Raw genomic sequence first — 22,217 nt, forward strand, 5'->3', positions numbered from 1 at the left:
TGGGCCTCGGAGCGGTGGTTGGGGAACACTGCTTTAAGTGACAGAACCTAACAAGGCAAGTAGACTTTTCCATTTTGAGCTGTAATGTTTATGTCCAAGTAATAGAAGAAGAGTGAAGAAATTAGGCGATACATTTTTGAGGCAGAGTACATTTGATGGTGAGCTTTCGAGAATACTAGTTCTCTTCATCAGACAGGATGTTATGCACGAAATAGAAAATTCGCAGCATTTAATCCACACTAGGCAGACATTAAAAAAAAAAAAAAAAAAAAAAAAAGAATTATATATACACACACAGACATTTTATCTTTAACAGGATGTAAGAGATTAAAAACCTGTGGAGGTTTTACTAGAGAGCTCTGACAGCCACAAACACATAAAAGCCAGAGAAGGGAGGTCATGATATTAAGACCACTTTGTAAGGTGTTAAATCTCTGCATTAATTCTTACTCCCAAACCTTCCATAGTGTGGTCCTCTCTGGAGAAATGTGCAGCCACTAGGAAATCTTTCCATTTATTTTTAATGTCGGATCTGTGATCAAAGCAGGTATATAAATTCAGAGGGACATTTTCCTGCAGGTCTTCCAATATGATGTACCCAATTATGTGTGAACAGTGTCCAATCACAGGCCTATATGTGGGGGAAACAGGCCAGAGACTTCTTCAGTGCCTGAACTTTTACTCATTCCCAATCTCTGACCAGGCCGCCACAAGCAGATAAGAGAGGACTCCTGCTGTAAATAAGTTATTTGTGTACATATCATTCTGTTGTTTTAAAGTTTTTTTTTAATGTCCTTTGATGATCACTTCTGGAATGTACATAAAATGCTAGAATTTTCTGTTTCATGCATAACATCCTGTCCGATGAAGAGAACTAGTATTCTCAAAAAACTCACCATCAAAAAGGTATTGCCTGATTTCTTCACTATTCTGCTCTCTATAGCTAACACGGTAGAAGTCTACACTACTATGTCAAAGTGATGACAATTTATATGGTGTACATACGAGTTGGTAAAGTTCATCATAGAGTGTCTCTGAAGCGCCATATTCGCCAATACAGATAGTATTTCTAGCTGAGAATACATTGCACATCAATGCATACATCCAACTATGTTCTCTGGAGAGCAATCTATAAGCACCGTATTATGGTTAGGTTAACAACATTATTGATATGTATAATAATACATCCATGTGCATAGGTTCCTAATCTAAAAGTTCCAAAGCCAAAGCGCATACTTGCACCTTATGATCCTTGTTCTCCTTACAACAGAGTCTGGCACATCTCAGATTAGCTGTGGCTCTGTAACTCAGAGTAAATGATGAGCTGTTGCTTTATATGTAGAACAGCAGAAAGCTCTATGTAGGGTGCTTGTAAATTAAAGGATCTAGGTCATGAAAAGCATTCCATTTTAGGAAAACCTACACGACCCTCACAATACATTACTTATATGTGCATTTACATGACATATGGATCTGCACCGAGTCATGTACATACATTCCAGAGATCCTTCTTTATCAGTACAATATAATCATATACATTTATTTCACTGCTAAACACTGGAGACACTGCAAGTACATCTACATCTTAGGTCTGGTGTAATATATTAAAAAAAAATTCTTTATAAAACTATAGGAGTCATCTATGTAGAATATACTCCGCTTGACGCCTTGTGGATGAATCCCCAAGACTTGCAGTAGCGTTGAGCTACATATAGAACAGTACAATGTGTGTAAGACTGTGTTCACATGACACTATGTGCATATGCTTGACATATGTACTGGGTAGCCTCCCCGTGCATAGGCTGAATGTATTCATAAAACTTGATTTATAGGACCAAATGTGTACCTTTAACGTGCGGGCGAAGTGTGAGGTGAATAAGCCCCAAGACACTTTAAATAACTCGAGCATTTTGGGGCTGGATCAATCTGAATTTATCTGCACTGCTTACTCCGGTCCAAGGAGGGATCTACAGCACATACTGCATAAGTAACTGCCTCCAAAATACTGGTGAGCTGGACCATTTTTGCTAAATATTTGTATGTAATAAAGTATACAAGTGGTCTCATGAAGAACACCCGACTTACAGACAACCCCTAGTTACAAACGGACCTCTGGATTTTGGTAATTTACTGTACTTTAGCCCTAAGCTATAATAATCAGCTGTAGGAGCTATAAAAAAAAAAAAGGTGTCTGCAATAAGCTTTATTGTTAATTCTGATTCTTATGACAACCCAACAATTTTAAAATCCAATAGTCATAGAGACCAAAAAAAATTCTGGATGGAGTTACAATTACAAACTATACAGTTTCGACTTACATACAACATTCAACTTAAGAACAAACCTATAGAATCTATCTTGTAAGTAACCTGGGGACTGCCTCTATTAAAGTGTACTATTAATCATCTGTACCATTTATTTTTGCAATGTTGTTAATGTGTAGATAAGTTTTAAATTAGCGCTTTATTTCGTGCATTAACTCATTCCCAACCACCCACCGCTTCTCAATGCAGGTGGTGCGGGTCCTAAGTCAGCATCAAAGGTTGACGACATGTTTATTGATCATTCACTGGTAAACATAAATTAATTCATACATAAAAAAAAAAAACAGTCTTACAGTTAATTACTACTTATTACATAGATTAATTCATACAAAACAGATCTTACGGTTAGTTCCTACTTATTACTGTATGAAGATTGAATCGACATTATTTCCTAAACATGAATTGTCAACAGATATATTATTAATGGAGGAAAAATCCTCCCATCATCGTATTTCCCCTAATACTTAAATATGGCACATGTTTAAACGAAAAGAAAAAGAAAAAAAGAAAAAAAAAAAAAAAGGAAGAAAAGAAGAAAGAAAGAAAGGAAAAAAAAAGGAGAAAGAGAAAGAATAAATCTAGTATACTAGCAGAAGCCGGGTTACTACAACCGGACCTACTACAGCCGGACCAGAGGAGGTATCTCAACTCATCTGCTGCACTAACCGAGTTGAGGTTGAAATTAAAAAAGCATATTTGGGTTCATATGTTCAAATTTAGCCACAGACGCCAGTTATGTTTAAAATGTTTGCTTCTTATTATGCCTTGTTCCCACATATACATTTCGTAGCGGTGGCATTCATTCATACTCTCTATTATTGAATCTCTATTAATCTGGCTAGCAGATTTCCATTGCTTTGCAATAATCATTCTCACCACCGCACATAGTCTACTTATTAGCCATTTCTCATTCTCAGAGAACCCCCTCGAATATATATCCAGTAGAGCAATAGCAGGGCAAGGTGGGGTATGAGTATTCCTTATTATTGAGATAAGATCAAAGGCATAGTTCCATATATGCACCACTCGATCACAAGTCCACCACATATGTAGATTTGATGCTATAGCCATACATCCTCTCCAGCAGTGCTCGCTGGCATCTTGATTAACCTTTGCAAGTTTTTGGGGGGTTATATACCACCTACTCCTAATTTTAAACAGATTATCCATATGATTTGTACATCGGATGTTCCTATTTGAATCCTCTATTGCCTTCCTCCACTGTTCTTCTGAGAAGGACAGTCCAAGTTCTTTTTCCCACCTTACCATGTACGGTAGTTTACCCCTACTATCTCGATGAATAAGATCTCTATATGCTGCAGAGGTGCCTCCCTTTGATCTAAATGACTTAATATATGTTATGAATCTCAGACTAGTGTTAGCCGATTCCTCCAAAAAATCTTTTACTGAGTGGAGTAGGGATTTAAGCCTAAGGTATTTGAACCAATCCGATGGGGGTATATTAAATTCCTGTCTTAATTCTCTAAATGATATCCAGTTTCCACTTCTCTTCAGGGCACTCAGATTTTTAATTCCTGCTTTTATCCATACAGTCAAATCAAGATCCTCGACTAAACATTCCACGGATATTAAATCTATTTCGTCCGGGGAAAGTTTTATTTTATCTTTAAAAAGATAGCAGTACTTACTCCATGCATGCAACGTCTCATCTGTCGTTACTAATATGTCCCTCCTTAAAGTACCTAATCTTTTTTTCCCCTTTAGTTCTATCAATTTATCCAATAACAGAGCTTTTAATGATCGTACATTTGCTACCTCTAATTCTATTCTTTCCCACCTATCCTTTGTTCTCTCTGTAGACCACCATTTCTTAATAGGTTCTAATAAAGCTGCTTCTTGATAGAGCGCTATGCTAGGAAGTCCTGCTCCTCCCAAGCTCTTTGGACAGTTGAGGACCCTCCTCGCTATTCTTGGTTTTTTATATGCCCAGACCCATATAACCAAGTATCTCTCCATTTCCTTAATGACATGTTTAGTTAGTGGAACCGGGACACATCTAAAATTGTACAGGATTATAGGCAAGATATTTTGCTTGACATAAAAGACTCTATCTAGTAAAGCTGTCACTAGAGATGAACCCTTTTTACATATCTCTTTAACCTTGTTGAGAACAAACTGACTATTAACTCTTCTTGTGTAATCTATTGTTCGTCCTATTCTTATCCCAAGATAGACAAAACTTTCTTTTGCGATTACATATTTAAACCTATTTGCCATTTCTTGCTCCAACATAGGACTCCCGTTGAGAACCAAAATATGACTTTTACTTGCATTTACTTTGTAGTAAGACAACATTGAAAATTCCTCAAGCGTGTTCCCTAAGGCCTCCAACGAAACCAGCGGGTCGGAGCATGAGATTACAATATCATCGGCATACAAACTAATTTTATACTCCGATATGTTCGTTTTAATTCCCTCTATCTCACTATTACGCCTTATCGAGCACGCCAGGGGCTCGATAAACAAATTAAAGAGCAGGGGCGACAGTGGGCACCCCTGTCGGGTGCCATTACTTAATTCAAATTTCTCGCTAGAGAGTCCCATGTTAGATACAAAGGCTGAGGGCCTATTATAGAGGTTCATAACTAAGGAAATAAAAGTTTCTGGTAGGCCCATATTTACCAAAACAGCCTTCAAGAAGTCCCAGTGTACTCTGTCAAATGCTTTTTCTGCATCAATTGACAGAAGTACACTGGGGGTTCTCATTCTATTTGCAATCTCAATTAGGTTTATAGTACGTCTAGTTGAGTCTCTTGTTTGTTTACCTGGCATAAAGCCCACCTGATCAGGATGAATTATTAATTCAATGACCACTCTTAACCTTGCCGCTAAGACTGCCGAAAATATTTTAATATCCGAGTTAAGAAGTGATATCGGTCGATAATTTTCGCAGAGTGTTTTGTCCTTTCCTGCTTTAGGGATTGTAACTATCGTTGCTTCCAACATCTCTTTCAAACATTTTCCTCCTTCCCTAAAGTTATTAAATAAATCAGTCAGCGGTTGGGAGAGAATGTTAGCAAATTCTATATAGAATTCATTAATGATGCCATCGGGGCCCGGGGCTTTTGCTTTTTTTAGATTCTCCATAGTTCTAAGTACTTCTTCAGCACTGAACCTGGCACCTAAGGCCTCAGCTTTTTCCTTGTTAAGTTTGGGAATATATAATGTCTCGAGAAATTTGTTGATTCGGCCCAGGTCTGGCTTCTGAAAACCTTCTACTTTTTCCAAATTATAAAGACCTGAATAAAAATCTGCAAATACCCCCAAAATTTTTTGAGGGTCACTAATTATCTCTCCCGCTTTATTTTTGATGGCTTCGATCCTGTTGTCGGACAGCTTCCTTACTCGACTTTTCATTAACACCTTTGCTTTGTGTCCCAGTGTGTATTTTTTTGCATTGAGTTTATACAAATCCTCCGTATATTCTCTCAAAAATGTATTCTGCAGCTTATTGCGGGCTTTATTTAGCTTGTCCCAGCTACTAGCGTCTCTAGTCTCCTTATGAATTTTTTCTAATACCTCAATCTCTTTGATTATTTTTATACGTTCATTGTTATCACTTTTCCACTGTCTACTGTTAAGTTCTTGAAAAGTCCCTCTGATGCTAGCTTTATGTGTACACCACTGGAGCGAGTTTAGCTTAACATTCCCTGTACTATCTAATAAATTTTTTACCTTTATGCCTATTTCCTTGTGGTGCAATTTAAGTAATCTTGTTTTCATTCTCCATCTCGGTCTGGTTTTCCGAATCTGATTTATATGCAATGAAAGTTTAATAGGAGCATGGTCGGACCAAACCATTGGCATTATTTCCACTTCTTTTATAGCAGGTAATAAATTCAAGTCAACTAGGAAATAGTCCAGACGAGAGTAGCTATGATGGGACTTCGAAAAAAAGGTAAAATCCTTTTCATTCCCATGGAGATATCTCCATACATCATGATAATTCTGTTGATATATAATGTCTTTAATCGATATTCTCTTTGCATTACCGGTACTGTCTAAGTCCAAATCTATTATAGAATTAAAGTCTCCCCCAATAATGGCTCCCCCCTGTTGGCCTTCCCTAATTATTTTAAATATTTCTTTTATGAATTTTTTTTGATTGCTGTTAGGGGCATAAATGTTGGCGAGCGTAAAAGCTGTGTTATTTAAATTACAGTTCATTATGATATATCTGCCCTCATCATCACTATTTATTTTATTTACTATAAGGTTCAGACTATTATGGATTGCTATTAGGACACCACTCTTCTTCTTTTTATTGCATGCATAATAGATAACACTAAATTGGCTATTCTTAAATCGGTGTATATCTTTTTGTAACAAATGCGTTTCTTGTAAAAATACAATTTTACACTGTGAATTAATAATTTCTTTCCACACCAAAAACCTTTTTCGTGCCGAATTTAACCCTCTCACATTAATACTAAGGAGATTGATACTCATTTCTCAAGGATATGTTTTGACTGTCCCTCATCATATCGAGCCCCCCACTCCCTCAGAGCCTCTTCCGCTTTCTCCCCATCTTTACCCTTATACCTTAGAAGAAGACGAGAAAAGAGAGAAAGAAAAAGAAGAAAAAGAAAAAAAAAAGTGAGGAAAAAAAAGAAAAAACTAAGATTAATAAAACATGTAAGTGCCATATGTACTAATAATTGTTCCCTCATAGACCAAAACAATTGATAAGGGAAGTACAGCCCTGGAGTTTTCCTATCCAGATTGTGACGTGACAGTAACAGATATAATCGATGATCCATCTGTTAATGTGGCAGACATTCCGTTTTTGCGGTTATTTGTGTGCTCGATGCCATCCAGGATCCAATTTTTGCGGGATTTGGGCGCACGGGGGTATCGCAGATTCTTCTATTGGCCATCCCCATGATTTCAGTAGTTCCTCTGCTTGGGTCGCCGAGGTACATATATGACCTGTACCTTCAAATTCAAATATTAGCTTCACTGGAAAGCCCCATCTATAGCGTATGTTCCTGGCTTGCAGGCTCATAGTCACATTCTTAAATGCTCGTCTCTTGTTTACAGTCCCAGGAGACACATCTTGCAGCACCTTTATATCCTTGTATTTTTCAGGTACCGTTTTCTTCGCCCTGACTGCCTGGACAAATTCTTTCTTTACATGGTAGTAGTGGATTCTCGCAATAATGTCCCGAGGAGCCTGCGCGGGTGCCGTATCCGGTTTTTTTAATCTGTGTGCCCTGTCGATCATCAGATCTGAATCTGTTGCTTCGGGGAGGTACGCTTGCATTAAGTCCCATATAAAGACCAGGATCTCTTGGTCTTTAATGTTCTCCGCTACACCTCTGAGGCGGATGTTATTGCGCCTGGACCGATCTTCTAGTTCTAAAATCTTTAATTCTTGTCGCTCTATTTTTTCCTGCTGGGTTCGAGCCACCTCTATCAATGAATTGCATGTGCGTGCTACATTACTTATTTCTTCCTCCGTTTTTGCTGTTCTTTCGCCCAGCTGTGCTACCTCCTGTCTGATCTCGTTTGACAGGGTTTTCATGTCAATATGTATTTTATCGTAGAATTTGTCCATTATACGTTCCATTGCACTTTCTATGTTGCTACTAAAGGCTGCAGCTGGTGAAGCTTGGCTAGAAGGGGTTGTCGGTTCTTGAGTCCCTGTAGCACACTCCTTATTCTCTTCATTTCTATCTTTTGGAGGTGTAGTATTCATATTTGTCTGGCCTTTGTTCTTGTTTTTCCTCAGACTTGGTGTGTAATATGATGTCATTTTTTCCGCCTTTTTTGGGCTTTTTTTTGGTCTTCCCATAGGTCAGAGATGCAATATTTATTTTTTTAACATGTGGTTACAGGTAGGCATTTGGACCGGAATGGTGAAGTATGCGAGGAACAGAGAGGCCGAGCAGAGGCTGTTAATTGCAGTGTATGTTCCCTTTGACTGTATTAGGCTTTATTGGCAATTCCCGTACTATACAGTAGGACAAAGGGGCTTTGTTACTTTATATTAGAGCAACAACAGTTGACCTATATGGCCCATCAAACGATGTTGCACTTGTCACAGAGTTAGTGAATAAATAATTTTACACAATTAAGAGATAGCAGTTAGTTATCCCTTCACATGTCCACTGTGTGTTACCGCTTGTTTTCAGTTAGAAGATAGTAGTTAGTTATCACTTCACATTTCCACTGTCTGTTAACACTTGTTTTCAATTCTACTATTGTTTTAGTAGATTAGTAGATAGTTATCTCTTCAAACAGTTAGAAAATAGCAGTTATTTATCACTACACGTGTCCACTTTGTGTTAACACTTATTTAGACTTCTGCTATTAGTTAAGAAAATTAATAGATAGTTAATTCTTCACACAATAGGAAATAGCAGTTGGTTATCACTTCCCATGTCTACTATGTGTTAACACTTGGTTATCACTTCACATGTCCACTGTGTGTCAACACTTGTTTACAATAGTTAGATAGAAGTCAGTTATCACTTCATATTACCACTATTTGTTAATACTGTGTTTACACTTCTGTTATTGTTTTAATAAATTAATAGATAGTTATCTCTTCTCACAGTTAGGAAGTAGCAATTAGTTATCACTTCACATGTCCACTTATGTTAACACTTTATTTACACTTCTGTTATTGTTTAATAAATTAGTAAATAATTTTCTCTTCACACAATTAGGAAATAGCAATTTGTTATCGCTTCACATGTCCACTGTGTGTCAACACTTGTTTACAATAGTTAGATTGAAGTCAGTTATCACTTCACATTTCCACTGTTTGTTAACACTTTGTTTACACGTCTGTTATTGTTTTAGTAAATTAGTCGATAGTTAACTCTTCACACAGTTAGGAAATAGCAATTAGTTATCACTTCACATATCCACTTTTGTTAACACTTTGTTTACACTTCTGCTATTATTTAGTAAATTAGTAGATAATTTTCTCTTCACACAATTAGAAAATAGCATTTAGTTATCACTTCACCTGTCCACTGTGTGTTGACGCTTGTTTACACTTCTGCTATTAATTTATTAAATTAGTAGATAGTTAAATCTTCACCCAATTACTAAATAGCAGTTAGTTATCACTTCACATGTCCATTGTGTGTTAACACTTGTTTACAATTAGACGATAGCAGTTAATTTTCACTTCACATTTCCATTGTTTGTTAACACTTTGTGTACACTTCTGCTATTGTTTGGTAAATTAGTAGACAGTTATCTCTTCACACAGTTAGAAATAGCAGTTAGTTATCAATTCACATATCCACTGCGTGTTAACACTTGTTGCACTTCTGCTATTATTTTAATAAATTAGTAGCTAGTTAGCTCTTCACACAATTAGGAAATAGCGTTTAATTAATACTTCCCATTCTGCTGTGCGTATACCATTTTTTAAACTTCTGCTATTTTCCAATAGTTATTAATTGATTAGTTATCAGTTCCTTTTTACTTCTTCCTTTTTTAGAGGTTTATAGTGACAGGCACTTACTTACGGTTTTACCAGCAGTTGGCCAGCACAGTTAGGCAACCAAGTTAATTCCCATCTTAGATCCTTAACTCAGTCCGGGCGTTCACCTCAATTTTTCCTCCCCCCCTGCTCCTGTCCGGTCCGGGTCTCAGTCCTCTCAGGGCTCTGGAACTGTTTTTTTTTTTTTGTTTTTTTTTCCCTTTTTCTTCCTTTCTCTCCCCGATCTTCAGCTCTTTTCTCTCTTAATCACCACTACCCCGGAGCCGCAGCTGTCTCCTCAGGCGGCCATTACCGGTCATTCCGGGGATCACAAAACAGTCCCGGGAGATGTCTTCACGGACATTATCTTCACGGGCCCCACCGGGTCTCTCTCGCGCTACCTTCCTCCGCGCCACTCCACTCACACACCAGCCGCTACTTCCGGGACGCGCGCGCCTCCGCACGTCAGCACGTCATCACGTTCCCAAACCTAAGTCAGCATCAAAGTCTTTCATAGCCTCACAAATCACAGGAGCAGGACGGTCTCCGGCAGCAGGACGATCATAGAGAGAAGCAGTTATTACCGCTTCTGCCTTCTCCTCTACTCATTACAGAATGCTTCTTTAGCTCTGTGTAGTTGATAATAATAATAATAATTCTTTATTTATATAGCGCACACAGATTATGCAGCGCTGCACAAAGCATGACTCCTCAGTCATAATATCATCAGGTATCCAAAAGAATCAGAGCTCCTGGGTCTTCTGATTAAGAATATGTCCCCACAGGGGGTTGTTTCCTCCAGTAACCGGGGCTCTTATAGCTATGTCATGGTGTAGATTTAATTCCGGGGTACAAGTGACAGAATCTCTAAGAGGCCGGAACCGCTTGGTCAATCCCCTGTGTTGTGTGCTAGGTCGGGGATTATTAAGTAAGGTACACAATTCATCGATCTTAATAGAAACTCCCCCATCGGCCGCTTTCCTCACCGCTTTTAAAAGGTGTTACAATCACTGCGGTACATTTGATAGTCATACACTATGTATGCATCTATGAACGAATGAACCATATTTTTCGGACTATAAGGCGCACTAAAAATCCTTTGATTTTTTCAGAAATCAAAAGGTGCGCCTTATAGTCCAGTGCGCCTTATATATGAACCGTACTTACAGACAACAGCTGCCTTGAACTGTGCACAGGTCTGCCACCTGCTGGTCATTCATCCTTATAATCAGGTGCGCCTCATATTCCGGTGCGCCTTATATATGAACCTAGACATTTTAGCAGGCATTTGATGGTGCGCCTTATACTCCGGTGCGCCTTATACTGTACTGTATGAATGAATGAATGCATGCATGACCTCTGGGCTAAAGCTGAAATTTTAAATTTCTACCAGACTTGAGGGTGCTATATAAAAAGATTATTATAACAGTGCTAAAAGAGAACTGCAGAGTATTTGTGTGTAATTTCTCATTAGATGATCACCTCTGTGTTTCAGTGGTTATTTTTAGACATTTTACTTTGAGAACACAGAACTGAGAGCTAAAACAATTTACATAACAAATGCGTCCTCTAAAAGTTTGGCAGAACTTCTGCTCAAGAAGTCCCCCCCCCCCCAAAGGTTAGCTTCAGGATCATGCAATCTGGGATGGAGGTGCCGCACACAGGATCAGTGTAATTCTTGGAGCAGTGGTTAGCATTAGCTCATTTTAAAAGAGCGGGGCCTCATGGGATATTTCTACTTCAACAAAAAAAGGATTACAATTAAACTAATAGCCTCTTGGCAAAAAAAATGCAGATTATGCTTTGATTGCATAAAACTGATCCACTGCAAGAGTATTAAGTCTGTGACATAACAAATTGCCTCACTGAATGCTCTGTTTGTCTGAGATACGGGAAAGCTCGACTTCAGAAGAATGCAAAACGCATTAAAATGATGGTAAAGATGGGGGGAGAGGTATTCTGTGTGGTATAATGCTGGAGACAATTATTATTATAAGTCTTGAGATGTTACTTCACACACCTACAGGAGCGATACACAAATCATGTGGCAATTTAGGAAGATACTGTCCACAGTAAAAGAAGAAATAAATGATATACAAAATGTAAGCCATATTACAGTATTATTAAAAAAAAAAAAAAAAAAAGCACAATAAGATAGGACCATCAAACTCCAATCTATTACATTTGGCAAGATTCAATGGAAGTTGACATCTACCAATTACATGCATTGAAGACAAGAGGAGAATCAGTTTTTTCTGCTCTGGTGTTGACACTCCACCGTACCAGGTTGTAAGCACCCCAGAATAGTCCGTTTTTTTCCTCATTTTATACATTCCTCCACAATTCCTTGGAGTGAAGGCAGCTTTAACAGTTCGCCAGTAATTGCAATTATTTTCGATTATGTCCTAAGACTGGTGTATGAACCCTGATAAATTCCCCCCTTGTTTCCCCTAAAATCCAGGACCTGCACTCCTGTTGTTCTTGTGGTCTTTGTACACAGGAGTTTAACTCCTTATGGACTGCATTGGTCATCTGCCATATTAGATGCATTTTGGTTCCCTTCTTCAGAATGAGGAGGGTAGCAATACTGTAGGTGATATTTGTGACCCACGATTTACTGCAGTGGGCTCAGTTTTACCATCTATTGGAAAGACCTAGAAGCCAACCAGAACACTATTGTAGGTGAAATGCCGAGACTATAGATCCGCTCTTAGTTACAGAAGTTTTGTTAGTTTTTTGCAAGAATTACAAGGATTTTTTTTTTCCAAAATATGTACACTTGTGGGGGATATTCAGCAGTGTCAAACAGGCCTTAAAATAATCGGAATGTCTAGCAACCTGCCAGGCATTGTGATTATTCTTTTTACGCTACCTCTATGCCAAATGAGCTTTGCCTAAGGAGAAGCAGGGCAGCACGGTTGGGTAGGGGGTTGCTCCCCCTTGCTGCACATTCACCATTAGCTGCAACTGTTCAAGACTGACTGGTCACCAGCAAGAGAGCAATTAACGCCAGTGCAGCTGGCTGGCGCCTCCTGACTAATCCGGGAGCGCTTCGCTGTAGGAGTACATCATAGAGAAAGTGTGGGTCCTGTTATGCCATAGTGACAGACATATATGCAGATATACATTATTGCAAATTCATTTCAGAAACGTCACATATCAATGCAGATAACAGCCCCCCCCCCCCCCTCACATAAATGAAGTGCAAATCAGAATAGTCATACTATTCCAACCATCAAAGTAAAGCTGTAAAATGCTATGGAATATGATGTCACTATATAAATGAAGATTTAAAGTGATAGCGTTTGGGAAAAGTTCTGAATATAAAGTTAAAGAAAAGAAAAAACTAAAAATCATATTCTGTGGGCAACACACGTAAAAAGATCTCATGGGGGAAGAACACTCCTTAGACTGCATTTAGCTACATTTTGATCTCTCCAGCAAAATGTGATCTACTCTCGATATGAACGCTCTTAATGATCTGCAGTTACTGTTTGATGGACACCCCCCCCCCCCCTCACCTTACCTTACTATTTATATGAAGAAATCTGTCAGTCAGTGGGTAGGGGGCTGGAGGAAGCCTGCATAATCTCATTGGCGGTTGGAAGGATTAGGAAGAAGTCCTTCAAATCTACTTAACAGCATAATGGAGCCTAGGAGTTCCTAATGTGCAAGATATTTCATTCAGAGATGATAAAGAAGGTTACACTTACCCAACTTGATGTCTCCATCTTGTGTTAAGAGAACATTCCCTGCTTTCAAGTCCCGATGGATGATCTTCATACTATGGAGGTATGCCAAAGCTTCCAACATCTGTCTGCATATGGCCTGAATTTGAGCTTCTGTTAGCCCACGATCCAATTCTGTCAGCAGAACAAAAACCACAAGATCAGTTTATCCAAGTTTTAACCACATTTATAAAAGACAAAACCATAAGCATTTATGAAATAATCAAATTCAAAAAATGGTAGATAGCATAAAGCAAAGATGCTAGTAGACCTCCAGGGTATGAATGGGGTTAAGAAAGTTGGATGTTAAATAGCTCACCGACATGCAATGGTATTTGTGACAGATCTGGTCATATTAGTATAGATTAAGATCATGCTGAGGTCAACAATATTTCATTCCTTTTAATCATGATGTATATAATATAGTAACCAACACTTAAATCAGATATGGTCAGCTTAACATTTCCTATACCGGTTGATGCAGATTCCAGCAACCTCTAGCATCAAGTCATAGTTCTTAGTAAAAAAAAAAAAAAAAAGTGCCCAGGCTCATTTACATAATAAAGAAAATATGATTTTAGAATGATTAATGTATAAATTAGCTAGATAAAGGCTGGGAAGGAATCCTTGTGAGCTGCTCCAACAGGTAGTGGTGACATCTGACGACAGGTGTCCTTTAAGCCTAATAAAACAGAATATACTAGGATACAAAACACTTATTATACTTATTACAGTGGTGTATTATGAAATCCACTGGAGAGGGAGGCATTTATCATGGATTCTATTCCGGTTTTCTACAATATAAGCCATTAAAAATTTGCAGCTGCTGGTGCACGGCCATAAATTGTGACACTAATTCTATAGCAGGTCCTGCGTTTAGCCATACGGATCCTCCTTGTATATCTGCAGTGAAGTGCGCTGTGGTGGTGGTGGTGGGGGTGTAGAAACATCAAAAGCTGCCACACGTTGCGCCAACTCTTAACAAATTCCCCCCACTGTCTGTGCATAATGGCAATAGATACAGGAATGGAAAGCCAACTGGTTAACAGAGTAGGACTGTAGATGAATAAGTTATTTTAGCAATGTGGAGTTGATTCTTCAAATACAACCAGTTCTGTGTGTCCAGATAAGGTTTACATACCGAGCATTACTGCATCCACTGCTCCACCTTGACAAAACTCTATCATGATCTGTAAAACAATGAAGAGATATGATCAGAACAAGCATTCCGACAATATGACAGGTGCCAGCAGAATGTCATATATACATATACACAATGCTTAATACTTTGTGTTAAAACAATTCATAAGGTTAAGGTAAAACGAATGCCAGAAACAGTCCAACAACATTCTTTAAAGGGAACCCGTCACCACTATTTTCACAAATACAGGTAGTGACAGGTTCCTATAGAGCTCTAGTAACTATCTGACACCCTGCTTGTAGCTAAAAAATTATGCCCCTGAGATTCCCATATATTCAACTTTATAGTTTTACCTGGTAACTAAGCGTGGCTACATGAAGTCCAGGTGGGCGTGGCCTCCTCAGGCTGAGGCCAGCAGCTCCTCTCCATCCCTATTGCTGAATGCTGCTATAATGTCATGTGACCAGGGTGACATCACAGGTCCTATAGCTTTAGTAGCATTAGGAACTATACACTAAGCATATATGTCATGAAATCACAGCAGTATGCATGGAGAGGAGTAGAAGTCCATGGAGGCTGCTGTGATTGTTTTATGTGGTCTGATATGTACATGGGGTATAGTTTTCATATTAAGTAGCTCAAGGACCTTTGATGATGTCACCCTGTTCACATGACATTAGGCCACGCCCCCGTGGACTCGCTCCAAAGCTGCATAGATACCAGGCAAGATTATAACTCTGATTTTATGGGGATCTGAGGGGAATAATTTTTAGCTACAAGCAGGGTGTCAGATAGTTACTAGAGCTCTATAGGAACCTGCCACTACCTGTATTTGTGAAAATAGTGGTGACGGGTTCCCTTTAAAGAGAACCTGTCATCACATTTCCACAAACATAGCTAGTGACAGGTTCCCATAGAGCCATTAACGGACAGCCTTCTTTTAGCTTAAAATGGTTTCCCTTACATTTCCATAAATCAACTTTATCTTACATTACCTGGCATCAGAGGGGACGTGTCCTGCTCAGACGGCCCCTCTCACTTACTCCCCCCACCCCCAAATGTTCCAGGTCTCTGCTCAGCAGTCAGAACTTAATATCATGTGTCCAGGGCGATCTAAATGGATAAAGGACCTTCTATTAAATTTGCAACATCTACCCCAAGTATGTATCTAATCACATGAAATCACAGCTTACCTCAATGGAATTCTTTTTCTTCCCATGCCTCCATGGAGGCATGTTGTGATTTCATGTGATCAACGACATACTTGAAGTAGATGTAACAAATGTAAAAATACCTCAGATGACATCACCCTGGTCAGAAGACATTAAGTGCCCAATGGTGTAACAGAACTCTCTTTCAATGTTTCACACAGCAGCATATCCTAGCAGTGAAACCTGTCAATCAAGTACAGGGAGGCAGGGCATTTAAAATTTACTATGCAGGACTCCCTCCGTGTGATCTGACTCACATCAAGTGATTTGCATACAAGTCTACAAACTGATTTTTGTAAGACTGCAGTCATTGAAAGGATCTATTTAGGGATAATGCAATGCTTTTTAATTATAGTTTTTTTTAAAGAAGCATTTATTTTGGGTAGGTTACTTAAAATGGTAGGTTCTCTTTAAAATATGGGAAGGAAATATATAACTACTGTAAATGTGTGCTGCTGAGAAACAATTGTGATAGTCTACTGTTGTGCAATGGTTCTCCCCATAGGTATATGTGGTATGGCCTAGCTCACCGTATTTTAGCAAACAAATACATTTAGGGTATTTCAGGGTTTTTTTTGCCAGTCCTCTGAGGATAGCAGAAGTTTATAAGTAAGGCTGATGACAAGGCAATATTTTATCCTGACTGGTTCATCGCGGCTGATAGAGCAGAACCACCAATTCAGATTAGATTTTCCTCTAACCTTCATTCTCCTATATCTAACAGAAGTTATAGATAACATTCATATTGCATTAATGTGACCTAGGGAACTGTAGAACTACTTAAAGGACATGTACTACCAAGATGAAAGACTGTATGCAAATGAGCCTTAGGGGCTCCAGGCTCCATCAACACTTATGGAACCTGGAGTCAGTCAGGCTCATTTGCATGCAGTTCTTTATCCTGGTGGTAGATGCCCTTTAAGCCTTTGCTTACACTGAAGCACAGTTTTCTGGTGGTTCATCTATACCATAATTGTAAGGACAGAAGCAGGTGCTACAGTAAAATAACAGCTAATATACAATGATTAATAACCAAATCCAGTTCAATAATTCATTGTTATGAGTACAGACAGATACATTCTGGATTTTCCAATGCAATACTTGAATGGCTGCCCCATCGGGACAGCCCAAGACTATATTTCATATAAGCAAATGCATGGCATAGATGGTGGTCCCTGCTTAGGACCCTGTTCCAGTGGTGTAACTAGGAAAGAGTGGGCCCCAGCACCCGTGAATACTGCATACTTCACCTGACTTGGTGGACTACATCAGTTACCTATATACAGGCAGTTCCCGGGTTACATACAAGATAGGTTCTGTAGGTTTGTTCTTAAGTTGAGTTTGTATGTAAGTCGAAACCGTATACTTTATTATTGTAACCCCAGTCAAAATTTTTTTGGTCTCTGTGACAATTGGATTTTAAAAATGTTGGGTTATCATAAGAACCAGGATAAACAATAAATCTTAATTACAGGCACCATTGATAACTGTTAAAGCTCTTTATTGTAGCCTAGGACTAAAGTACAGTAAATTACCAAAATCCAGAGGTCCGTTTGTAACTAGGGGTCGTATGTAAGTCAGGTGTTCTTAAGTAGGGGACCGCCTGTAGTTTGATTTTATAAAATCTTTAACAAGTGTGTATATTTTGTTTCAAACTGCCTTCGCCATGTGAGTTGTCTATTAGACAGCACATTTACCAAGGCCGGGCCACCACCAAGGGCGTGTGGGTGTGTGTATGTGTGTGTATTATACACATACATACATACATACATACATACATTTGTACATACACAATATACACTTGCGTATAAGCCATACTGAGTAAAAACCAGGGCACCTAATTCTAATTATCACAAATAACTGGGGAAAGTGACATGTTTAAAAACCTATGGTGGGAATTGCAGCTGCTACTCTTAAATAAAAGAGTAGATCAGTCGTGTGGGCCGACCACGGAGCCACACAAGGAACGGGCCTGGTAAGCCCCAGGAGCAGAGACAGAGCTATGGGGCCACCACTTGGCTGCTGTGCAGTGCCATCAGGATGCATAGATAATGTATGTTGATGGTTTGGCTCATTGTTTTCTGCGCTGATGCAAGTTAGAGCATGTTCATTGTTGCAAGCCGAGCCGGCCGCTTGCGGGCAGCGGTTCCATGTTGCGCCATAGTCACGTCCGGAAGCACGGGAATCATGCAGCCGCTGCGGTTATAGCTCCGTCCCTGCCCTGTTCTATTTAAAACAGTACAGGGACACAAACAAACATTTGAATAGCCCCCTGTACAGGCAATGCCCAGAGAAACTTTGTAGAATTTATTTATAGTTTATTCATTTTTATTATTACCATTCTAATATATGGCATACAAAACTGAGGAATGTTAAAATCTATTATTGAAGTAAAAAAAACAAAAACTGACACAAAGAGAAAAGCACAGTTTCTGGCCCTACTGCGTTGTGAAGGATATCAGCCAATTATTGGGCAAGTCGTATGGTTTCGCCTTGTCCTCCACACATAACACAGCCCATACAAAGACTAGAAGAGTCTTCTGGGATACAACTGCTTCCTCCAGATAATGTCTGCATTCTTCACAGGAAACCATGCCATTTTACACCCCCCCCCCCCCAACGAGAAAACAAAAGCAGCAAATCTGAGATTCTGTGAAGTACATGCTGCGTGTTCATTCTCTACATTCTGCTTCTGCAAAATAGTGGATAAGAAACTAAAGTGTAAAACTACAGGTTCATCTCCAGCCATATATAGAGACCTTAGAGGTTTATGGATCTCAGTGCTTCTTTACAGCACTTGGGCAACAATACAACCTCAATAGCCATGAAGGGTCATGTAGAATAGCACTCATGGCTCTCACAAGCAGACCAGGCCTACTAGTAATAAACTCATAAGGTCAAATTGTAAATTTACGGGGTGGGTATAAAGCTTCTGCAATGTAACAGGTGCAGGTTGGATGAAGATATGGCACCTGAAGAAGACAGCAGTAGTTGGCAACACTACTGGACACTAATAACATGATCTCCAAGTGCCACTTCAGCATGGTGGAGGTGCAAAATATTTACAGACCCAAATGAACACTGTTGGTGAGTATTCTCGCTATAGGAGATTGTTTTCCCTAACTATAGTCTAGACCAGCGGTTCTCAATCTGTGGGTCACGGCTCTGGCGGGGTCAAACGACCAAAACACAGGGGTTGTCTAAAGTTGTCATTCAAGTTCTTGCTACAGGGGTGGCTATAGCATCTGTAGTTCTATACTGAAATACGGCTCCTAAAGCCTGTCAGCTAAAGGACCTGTGGTGATGTGATCATCACAGGACCCTCTGGCTTTTCAATCACATACAGCAGGGCAGCTGACAATGAGGAGGGGGACAAGGATGGAGGACCTGCAGATCCTGGGTAAATTCTGGAGAGGGAATGGTCAGATTTTGGAGGGATTTGTTCAAAAACTGACCAAATCCCACCATAATGTACACATTATACACCAAAAACACTAACTAAATTGGATTCTAGAATATAAAAACAAATGTAGAAAATATTAAAAAAATTCCAAAACAAAATCAAACTTACTCCACTAAAATAATTTGTTTGCTCTAAGTTTAGGCCACCAAACCACACTTGCAAAATATTTTAAATTAAAAAAATAATTTAAATGCTGCAAGTTTCACTCTAGCAACTATGTAAAACTATTTTAAGTACGGTACATCACCAACAAGACAGATAGATTGACAATAGAAAATACTACCATCATTGATTCCAGTCGCAACAATAAAAGAAGTCACTGTGTATCCCCGTAGTGCACCAGGGGTGTGGCCATGCCTGCGGGTGCACCAACATGTGGCACTAGCCCCACACTTCTAAAATAATTGACATCCTCCACAGAAATGATGTAAAAGTGGACCATCTTGAAAAGACAACAAGAAGCTCATTTGCTGTCAGAGAAAAGGAGAATTTTCTTTAAAATAAATATTACTAAGACACCGGAAAGCCTATAATGTGCTCTACGCTAAGGTGTTTTCGGAGCTGCTAGACTTCCCCCACTAGTCTAATAATATGATCCTGGACTGAAGAGCTGCACTGCAGATGGAACACCTTGAAGGACACGACAGAGTTTTGTTGAAATAAAACATCTTAAGCATTGCATTTTCTTCAAGGGATTCTAAACTTAGATCTTTTACTGCTTTGCAGGCGAGAACACCGAATTGGCTGTGGGTGTGACGTCTAATCATCGTCTCCATAACCGTTTTATTAGTGAGAAATATTACAGGTTGCCATTTCTCCAGACATAAAAAGGGTGATTGGGTTATCCTTGACTTTTGATGTATGATCTTCACAAAAACCAATTATGATCAGTCGAGGAGCCAAAAAAAACCATGTGCAGAACAGAGAGAGATTTATGTAAGAGAATTGCATAGCAAACTGTGAAGTGAACACCATCTAGGAAAGCACTCAATGGTCTTCGAAGTCAGCACAAGTTTTTATCATTAACAAACCATTTCCTCCCCCGCAAACTTCCTTTCCCTTTACCTAACTCTGGTGAAGGTCAAGATACAGCTGTGTTTACGTGAAAGGAGCCAAAACCAGTTAACTTTAATACCTAAAGACTTGTTTGCAGACACATTAAAAAGCAAGACACTTCAGTGCAAGTCCATTGACTTGAACTCGTGGGCATGTGACTGGTAAGGTGTGTACACGGCACATCAATACATGTGGAATGAGGTTATACATCATTAGCCTCATGTTTTATAGGTTTACAAGGATATTAATTGTAGTGAGCTACTACCACATTGCTTAAGAATTAAGGAGTTGTGCATCAGATGAAATTCGGTCTAATGCCAGGTCTGTAACTACAGAAATGTGTAACTCTTCTGCCGGCAAGTGTGGGGTAGCAAAGGTTGAAATCTGAATTGAAGAATTTGAACCAGATTGAAACCCTTGCTACCGATGCCCTTTCTCCTTTTTGAGTTGCATTTGTATCATACAAAATACTGTAATAATACAGTACTGAGGAATATGGTGAATTTGCTACTATTAGAAGGGTCTAATACAGGGCATAATTCAAATCAGTCTATGACAAGGCTGAGAGTCTCCTAGAGACGTCCACATGTCACAGCAATGGATGGACACCTCCTAATGACTCCATCTGAGCCAATATGGAGTATGCAAAATGACTAAAATCCCAGAAATCTAACTGTTAGCCAGTGGGGTCTATCAGGATTTGTTAATGTCTGTCATATGAAGATCTGTTCTGTCTAGCTTTCTCAAAGCCCCGAGGAGAAAAGTATAAGCTGAATTCACCACTAAGCTTTGTACCAATGTGCTCAGTTTCTCAGAAATAAAAGTTTCCTTCTAAAAGGCCTAGAAACCTAGGCTGCATGAAAAGGGACAGACACAGGAGACGCCACAGCTGCTCTTTCACACGATCCCAAAGTACAATCATGACCAAAAGTATGCACTCTAGGGGGATAGAGCTGTGCTGTATAACCCATAGTATGACCAAGGCTGACACATTTTTCCAGTAGTAAGTAATAGTTGTACATGCCATAGACTTTTAACAGAAACAAAACCATATTTTTTCTAATTACTTTCAATAAGTACCTCTTATTGATTCTGGGAAATTATTGTGTGTTTAGGTAAGAGATTGTTTTATGCCCTACAACTGCATAAAACATGATAATGAATGCAGAATATGCGGGACAAGTGTATGCCAGCCCATACCCAATTCCCTGCATGCCACTGAGTGGGTGTGCGGAGATAGCCGACAATGTGTGCAAACATTCCCAGCTTAAGGAATTAAGTGACAGGGCACCTGCTGGACCTGCCGCTTCATTCAAAAAGGGTCCCCATTCTCATGATCAGTGGGGATCTCACCTAAAATCGTGAACTCTCTTCTGGAACTCAATAAGCTGTTAAATGACATTGAATCCCTTTGCAGGAGTTACATAACTTTTATAGGATCTGTCAAGTCTAATCTTTTCTTAAGATACACCCCTGATGCATTATAATTTATATCAAATTAGCCAAAATTAAACAAGCCCGACAATCCAAGCTCAAGCTCGATATAGACGGGGGCCAGTTATGATCTACAGGTCACATAGTGTTAATGTATCAACATCAAAGAAGCCACTTGGTACTAATAATCTGGGATAGGAGGTGCTGCACTGGACCAGAGAAGGGGTGCAAGTATTTCTTGTTTTGTTGCTGTTGGTTTACAGGGTACATTTACATGTGGCGTTTACATCAAGTTTCAAAATGCAATGTAAAAGCCACATGTGAATGCACCCTTAATCCTGGCTTCAAGTTAAGCACCAGACTATGACTACTGGTATCCAGGGAATGTGTGCGATTCC

General features: G+C 39.2%; 1 protein-coding gene across 1 annotated transcript in view; it reads right to left on the reverse strand.

Annotated features, from left to right (window-relative positions):
• The window catches only part of STK10 (serine/threonine kinase 10), a 70,921-nt gene that overhangs the window by 27,067 nt on the left and 21,637 nt on the right, over positions 1–22,217 (reverse strand). The window contains exons 3-4 of the mRNA XM_072146178.1: positions 14,656–14,704; positions 13,500–13,649 (exon numbers count right to left, since the gene is read on the reverse strand). Of these exons, the coding sequence (XP_072002279.1) occupies positions 13,500–13,649; positions 14,656–14,704 (199 nt within the window). The remainder of the gene's footprint in view (positions 1–13,499; positions 13,650–14,655; positions 14,705–22,217) is intronic.

This window comes from Engystomops pustulosus, chromosome 4 (assembly GCF_040894005.1).
Source record: "Engystomops pustulosus chromosome 4, aEngPut4.maternal, whole genome shotgun sequence".
Taxonomy (NCBI): Eukaryota; Metazoa; Chordata; class Amphibia; order Anura; family Leptodactylidae; genus Engystomops; species Engystomops pustulosus.